Source organism: Macaca mulatta, chromosome 1 (genome assembly GCF_049350105.2).
Source record: "Macaca mulatta isolate MMU2019108-1 chromosome 1, T2T-MMU8v2.0, whole genome shotgun sequence".
Taxonomy (NCBI): Eukaryota; Metazoa; Chordata; class Mammalia; order Primates; family Cercopithecidae; genus Macaca; species Macaca mulatta.
In genome coordinates, this window is record NC_133406.1 from 64472310 (window position 1) to 64479843 (window position 7534).

At 55.4% G+C, this 7534-nt stretch overlaps 1 protein-coding gene across 4 annotated transcripts in view; it reads left to right on the forward strand.

Moving 5' to 3' along the window:
• The window catches only part of MAPKAPK2 (MAPK activated protein kinase 2), a 48805-nt gene extending 42236 nt beyond the window's left edge, over window positions 1–6569 (forward strand). For 3 of the 4 annotated variants that reach the window (XM_001085549.5, XM_078004825.1, XM_078004840.1), the window contains 9 exons: window positions 938–1077; window positions 1263–1327; window positions 1623–1702; window positions 2249–2375; window positions 2964–3039; window positions 3414–3538; window positions 3922–4007; window positions 4121–4201; window positions 4876–6569. In XM_001085549.5, coding sequence (XP_001085549.2) covers window positions 938–1077; window positions 1263–1327; window positions 1623–1702; window positions 2249–2375; window positions 2964–3039; window positions 3414–3538; window positions 3922–4007; window positions 4121–4201; window positions 4876–5019 — 924 coding nt within the window. In that variant the 3' untranslated portion in view covers window positions 5020–6569. Of the gene's footprint in view, window positions 1–937; window positions 1078–1262; window positions 1328–1622; window positions 1703–2248; window positions 2376–2963; window positions 3040–3413; window positions 3539–3921; window positions 4008–4120; window positions 4202–4319 lie in introns of all 4 variants that reach the window. The other variant, XM_078004832.1, reaches the window with a different exon arrangement.
• Window positions 6570–7534: the final 965 nt, after the last annotated feature.

Sequence of the window (7534 nt, forward strand, 5' to 3'; positions counted from 1 at the left end):
AGGTAGTTGCCATCTCTCCTGGTTGCCTTCCTTGGTGCATTGGTTTATCCTCTTAGGCCCCCCTTACTGGTAATGATGTGACTGTCATGGTCCCAGGTGCCATATACAGGAGAGAGATGTAGGTTTCTTGTGCTCCCTTTAAGAAGCCTCTTAGCAGATTTCTTACAAGGTTCTTGGCCAGTTGGGTTGTAGGCTCGTTCCCAAGCCAGTCACTAGCAAAGGGACTGGAATTAATGAGACTGGCTTAGACAAGTCAAGATTGAACCCCTGAGGCTGGTGAGAAGCCAGCCTTCTTTAATACCCCCAGCCAACTTGTCCAGGGAGAAGGGGTATCAATGAGGTTCAGTGAGTTAAGTAACTTGCTCAGGCTTGGAAATCTAGTAATAACTGGATTCAAATCGGCATCTAGCTGACTTCCAAGGCCATCTGTTGCCTGGTTGAAGTCAGCCACAGAGGTAGAGAGAACATTATTCTGGATTTGTTGTGCTGGGTCTGAGTAATTGAGGAGGTGCCTTTTCCTCTGGACTCTGGAGTCTCTGTTCTCTCTAGCCCCCTTTCCCATACTGTATTGGTTTTTCTCAGTCGGCCTTTCTTCCTGAAGCCCCTTCACCCCCTGCTTCCCAGTACCTGAGTGCTGTTTGCCTTCTAGAGTAGACTTCATGGCCTAAGCTGGAGACAGGCCTAAGCTGGACTGAATGGCCCGAGGGCTGATCTCAGTGTAGCTGTCAAGGCCCCAAAAGAGTCATCGTGAGATTTCATATAGAGCAGATAAGGAAATGCAGAGGCCTCAGGAAATGTGCCAGGGGGGCTGGTAGGAAGGGCCAGCAGGAGTGGGGGGTTTGTGGTGTGTCGGTGGCAATGTCAGGGCATGCGGGCCGGGGGCTTAGAGCAGGGCCATGTGATAGCGCAGTCACTCAGGAAGCTGTTTGGCCTGCAGATGCTTCAGGACTGCCCCAAGGCCCGCAGGGAGGTGGAGCTGCACTGGCGGGCCTCCCAGTGCCCGCACATCGTACGGATCGTGGATGTGTACGAGAATCTGTACGCAGGGAGGAAGTGCCTGCTGATTGTCATGGAATGGTAAGCAGCCACTGTTCGGGTCCCGGCCCAGCCTGTCCCCTCTCCTCACTCAGGCACGTTGCCCTCTGAGAACAGCCCAGGGATGGGCCTGAAGCCTGAAATGTAAACACTTGATTTTTGGGGGGTCAGTAGAGAGTGGCGGTGGGCTGTTGTGTTCTCTGGATCTCACTGTGGCTTCATTTCAGTTTGGACGGTGGAGAACTCTTTAGCCGAATCCAGGACCGAGGAGACCAGGCGTTCACAGAAAGAGGTAGAAAGGGTCTGTTGTGGGAACAGGTGCAGGCAGGCAGGGCAGTGGGGGTGTGAAGGGGGCCTCTGCAGTGCCTGCTCTTGGGGAAGGGTGTTGAGGCTGCTGTCCCCTCCAGCACACTGCAAGGGCTGCCTCAGCTGACCAGCGCAGCTCCTGGTGGCTTTGTTTCTGGGGTGGGTGGTGGCTGTGGGGAGCCTCAGGCTACACAGAGGTGGGACTGGTGCACTGGGTTTTCAAGCCTAATGACATGTCCTTGTGACTTTCCTTCCCACTCTCTCTTCCCTCCCTTCTACAGAGGCATCCGAAATCATGAAGAGCATCGGTGAGGCCATCCAGTATCTGCACTCAATCAACATTGCCCATCGGGATGTCAAGGTGCCAACTGTTCACAGCCCTAAGCCCGAGTGCTGTGGGGGCAACAGGGGGGCCTGGCCACCCCAGGGATGGTTGCCAGGCCACCCGACGTCCTTGCTGCCTGGTTCCTGAGCATGCCATTCTCTGCCCTGTAGGGCCTTGCCCTCTCTGCCCATGGGCAAACTCATAAACCCAGTAGTGAAGCATTCTCTGACCCCACTCAGCCCTGTGGTTCTCCTCAGGCAGAACCCCCCAGTCACACTGTTGGTTTCTCTGTCCCTGTGGTGTTTACTGTGGGTTCTGTGTGTCACTCTCTTATCTCCAGGCACTCTGGAAACCCTGCAGAGGCAGGCACTTGCCCATAGAGAGCTGCCACTCCTTGTAGTGGGCAGTGCATGGGCTGGGCAGACACCCGCAGAGAGCTGCCACTTCTTGTGGTGGGCAGTGCCCGGGATAGGCAAATGGTTGCTGGATGAGCAGAGGAAGGAAGGAACCAGCACCCTTTTGTTTCTGATAGCCCCTCCCAGGTCCAGCAGGGTTGCTATTTTTCTGTCTCTCTTTCTGTAGCCTGAGAATCTCTTATACACCTCCAAAAGGCCCAACGCCATCCTGAAACTCACTGACTTTGGCTTTGCCAAGGAAACCACCAGCCACAACTCTTTGACCACTCCTTGTTATACGCCATACTATGTGGGTAAGTCCCCAGGGGGCCCAGGGACCTAGTCTTTTCCCAGAACTTTTCTCAGCCCCTCCTCTTGATTGTCGGGGGGCGCCGCAAATCCTAGGAGAGTTGTGTCTATGGCCCCTTCTGGTGCTGGTTCTGCTGGGACCTGCTGAGAAGTTGGGCTTGTCAGAGCGAAGCTACAGTGGAGGAATTGTAAGAAAGGATCTGCTGGGATCTTTCTGAGAAGAGCCATGGTTTCCATCAGATTCTCAGTGGAATCTGGACCCAGGTCTTGTTCTGGAGCCTCAGCTGATTGGCATGGAAAAAGCTTTCAAAGCATGTTCAGAGCATCTGTGAAATTACATGGATGGCATAGGTCTGAAAGTCTCATGCAGTTCAGGATCTTTAAAATCTTAAGATCCTAGTTCCAGGGTTTCTCGTGGAGGAGGGTATTCTGTTCCAGTCCCTGGGCTGGGCTTCAGCTCTTCCTTCTGCACCCCAGCTGCTGCCACCTCATGATAGGCTGAAAGTTGGGATGGGGAGCATCTTTCACAGAGAAACTGAGTGGATCACAGGATTCTGAGGGCTGGCCCACCCATGTTGACCTTTGGTTTGCAGCTCCAGAAGTGCTGGGTCCAGAGAAGTATGACAAGTCCTGTGACATGTGGTCCCTGGGTGTCATCATGTACATCCTGTGAGTGTGCTGGGGAGGGCGCTGGGTGGGGCAGGGAGTCAGGGCGGCCAGTACTTCTCCAGGACAAGAGGAAGAGGCAGATGTTAGATTCCTCTTTCTACAGGGGAGGTCCCCTGCGTGCCCCTTCTCTCAGTTCCGATAGCTAAGTGGCGGGTGTAAACCAGCTCATGGACTGGAAAGTGTGCGCCTTAGATACTTGCTATGCTGGATTCCCGGGCCCCGTCCTTGGCTTTGTATGTTGTGCTTGTGTCAATGAGCCCTGATTTCTCTGTGACCTTTACAAGGAGAAGAGCCTGTTTCTCATCCTGTTCCTGGTGCAGGGCCCCTAAGTGACAGCTGTTGTGTCTCCCACTTCCTTCCTTCTGTTGATGCAGGCTGTGTGGGTATCCCCCCTTCTACTCCAACCACGGCCTTGCCATCTCTCCGGGCATGAAGACTCGCATCCGAATGGGCCAGTATGAATTTCCCAACCCAGAATGGTCAGAAGTATCAGAGGAAGGTAAGAACCCAGGCTTTCAGGACAAGGGGAAGAGCCTCTGTGTGTGTGTGTGTGTGTGTGTGTGTGTGTGTACACACAGACACACGTATGGGCCTCCATCTCATGTGCCTGGTGTAACTGTGGGTTAACACCTGTGCCCATGCCTGCGGGGTGCGTCCTGCCTCATTTTGCCTGTGTGGAGGGCCAGTGGCAGGGCCGAGGCTGTGGGGCTGGGCAGGGCCTATCAAGTGGTAGAGCCGTCGTGGTCCTTGGGGCTAGTTGTTCAGGCAGCCTGCCTCCATGCAACCCCTCTTTGAATCTGGTTTCCCCATGAAAACTGGGGAAAGGAGCAGGCCAGCGAGAGTGGCCCCTGAGCTGTCGCTGCCCCCTGCCCCATCCCACAGTGAAGATGCTCATTCGGAACCTGCTGAAAACAGAGCCCACCCAGAGAATGACCATCACCGAGTTTATGAACCACCCCTGGATCATGGTAAGCTCGGCAGACTGGGGAACCTTGGGTCCCACGTGACTATTCCACGGGACAGAGTCTTAGGACCCTGCCCACCCCAGGCTTTCACTCGGACCCCTTTTCTGTCTTCTCAGCAATCGACGAAGGTCCCTCAAACCCCACTGCACACCAGCCGGGTCCTGAAGGAGGACAAGGAGCGGTGGGAGGATGTCAAGGTGAGGGGCACCACTGGGCGAGAGGGGCTCCGGGTGGGGTGGGCGGCTTGCAGGGATTGCCCAGGTGTGAGGCATGGTGCTGGTAGGGGAGAGCTTGATTCTGCCTCTTTCATCCCAGGGGTGTCTTCATTACAAGAACAGCAACCAGGCCACTTGGCTGACTAGGTTGTGAACAGAGAATTCTGTGTTCCTGTCCAAACTCAGGACTGTTTCTTAGAATCCCTTTACTCCCTGGGTCTCTAACGGGACCTTAAAGACCATCTGGTATAATGTTCTCATTTTGCAGAAGAGAAACTGAGGCCCCAGAGCAGGGGGACAGGCAGTCTGCTCAAGGTCACGCAGCTGGTGACTGGTTGGGGCAGACCGGACCCAGGTTTCCTGACTCCTGGCCCGGGGCTCTTCCTCCTTTCCTGCGGGGTCACTGGGGGGCTCTCAGGGAACAGCAGCAGTGCTGTAGCCAAGCTCTCTGCTGCTCAGTGCTGGGGTGAGGCTGCCGTTGTCAGCGTGGACCACTAAGCAGCCCGTCTTCTCTCTGTGCTCCCACCCCTGCCGCCCTCACCCTGCTCTTGTCTCTGTCTCTCACGTCTCTCTTCTGCTCTTACATCTCTTCTGCTGTCTCTCCTTCCTGTCTTCTGGCTCTCTCTGTACCTTTCCTGGTGCTGCTGTGCCCCCAGGAGGAGATGACCAGTGCCTTGGCCACAATGCGCGTCGACTACGAGCAGATCAAGATAAAAAAGATTGAGGATGCGTCCAACCCTCTGCTGCTGAAGAGGCGGAAGAAAGCTCGGGCCCTGGAGGCTGCGGCCCTGGCCCACTGAGCCACCGCGCCCTCCTGCCCGCGGGAGGACAAGCAATAACTCTCTACAGGAATATATTTTTTAAACGAAGAGACACGGAACTGTCCACATCCGCCGCCTCTCCTCAGCTGCATGGAGCCTGGAACTGTGTCAGTGGCTGAATTCTGCCTTGGCTCTGGCCACCCCAGAGTGGGAGAGGTTGGGAGGTTGGGAGGCTATGGAGAGAAGTGAGCAAGGTGCTCTTGAACCTGTGCTCATTTTGCAATTTTATCAGTAATTTGACTTAGAGTTTTTATGAAACCTCTTTTGTTGTCCTTGCCCCACTCCTCCTCTCCACCAGACGCCTTCCTCTCTGGATACTGCAAAGGCTTGTGGTTTGTTAGAGGGTATTTGTGGAAACTGTCATAGGGATTGTCCCTGTGTTGTCCCATCTGCCCTCCCTGTTTTCTCCACAACAGCCTGGGGTCGTCCCCACTGGCTCAGGCGTTCTGGGAGCTCAAGGCCACCTTGGAGGAGGATGCCATGCACCTCCTCTCTCGGAGCCCTCAGACATCTCCAGTGTGCCAGACAAAAAGGAGTGAGTGTGTGTGTGTGTGCACACGTGTGTACGAGTGCGCAGATCTGTGCCTGGGATCGTGCATTTGAGGGGCCAGGGGCAGGCAGGGCTGCAGAGGGAGACGGCCCTGCTGGGGCTTAGGAACCTTCTCCCTTCTTGGGTCTGCCCTGCCCATACTGAGCCTGCCAAAGTGCCTGGGAAGCCCATCCAAATTCTGAACCAGGCCCTCTGTGGCCTGTCTCTGTTCGCTGGGTTCCGGGAGGCAGAGAGGAGTGACCGGGCACTGGCACAGCGATCAGGAAGACTGGACCCCCAGCCCCAGGGCCCCCTTCCCCCCACTTAGTGCTGGTCCTAGGTCCTCTGAGGCACTCATCTACTGAATGACCTCTCTACTTCCCCTTCTTGCCATTTATTAACCCATTTTTGTTTATTTTCCTTAAATTTTTAGCCATTTCTCCATGGGCTGCCGCCCAGCTCATGTGGGTGAGCCTGGGCAGCTTCTGTTGACAAAGCTTTTGCATTTCCTGTGTTTCTCCTGGGTTCTGGGGCATCAGCCAGCTACCCCTTGTGGGCAAAGGCAGGGCCATTTTTGAGGTCTTCCCTCAGATTTCCATTGTGTGGCCTGGTGGGTCAGGGGGAGTCTTTGCACCAAAGATGTCCCGACTTTGCCCCCTTGCCCATCAGCCATTTGCCATCACCCCAAACAACTCAGCTTCGGGGCCGGTGAAGGGAGGGGCCTCCCCCAGCACAGTTGAGGAGCAGCTGGGGTAGGCTCTCTGTGCCATGGCCCCCCACTCCCCCTTCCCTTGGAGGGAGAGGTGGCAGGAATACTTCACCTTTCCTCTCCCTCAGGGGCAGGTGGTGGAGGGGCACCCAGGGTTGCCTTTGTGCACCGGGGAAGGTGCTGGGTGCCTGCAGCGCCTCCCTTGTCTCAGACGGTGTGTCCAGCACTCGATTGTTGTAAACTGTTGTTTTGTATGAGCGAAATTGTCTTTACTAAACAGATTTAATAGTTGAGAGTTTTTCTTTCTCTTTCTTCCTGGGGCTCAGGCGCTAGCCCCCAATGCCTCTGCGTGCAGAGGGGTTTTGTTGGGTGGTGGGGGTGTGGGTTGGGGGTCCTGGGAGAGGAGCAGAGGGCCTCCTGGGCGAGCAGGGGCCAGCACCTCATTGGTGAGGACCTGGGCAGGATGTGTGTAGGGCATCCTCAAAGCAGGACAGGGAGGCTGCAAGGCTCAAGCCCATGTTCTTTTGCCAAATGCAGAATCAGGAGCCAAGCTCTTTTTGGCATATGATTCTTTGACCTACATAACCACCACCAGGTGCTGGCACCTTTAGCCTGTGAAAGCCGACTGGTATAGGCTCCAGGGAAGACGGGGTGCTGGTGAATTTTGTTGAAATCCTGGAAAAGATACCAGGGGAGCAGGTTAGTGTAGTACCGGCACTCTCCAGGAGGTGGTGATAGGGGTCAGGCAGAAACCAAATGCTCTACCTCGGAGCTAGAAGAGAGCTCAGGATTCCTGTGGCCCATTCTCAGTGCACAGATGAGAAGACTGAAGCCCAGAGCTGGGGCCACGTGATGACTTGACCTGCAGCAGAGCCTAAAGTGGAAACTGGGCTACCTGCCCCATTGCAGTCCCTCCGGGTCAGACGGGAAAACGGCATATCCTTCACTGTGTCACCCGCATTTTCTTATGTGGCCCTCAGAGCTGCCAGCGAGAGACAGTATAGGGTGGCTGCTGATGGCTGTTTTAGTGTGAGGAAAGTGACTGAGAAGGCGGGATAATGTGCTGCAGCTGCGTGGTGGGATTGGAAATCAGATCCCGCTTCCCGCTGGAGGAGAGACCTGCTTGTCCCCTCTGCTGCCAGAGGGACCATGTCTCCACCGTCAGCTCACGGGAACATCAGGCCCTGGACCTCCCCTTCATGACAATGGTTGCTGAAGTTGGTTCTTGCCTTGAGACACTACTCATCACTCTAAAA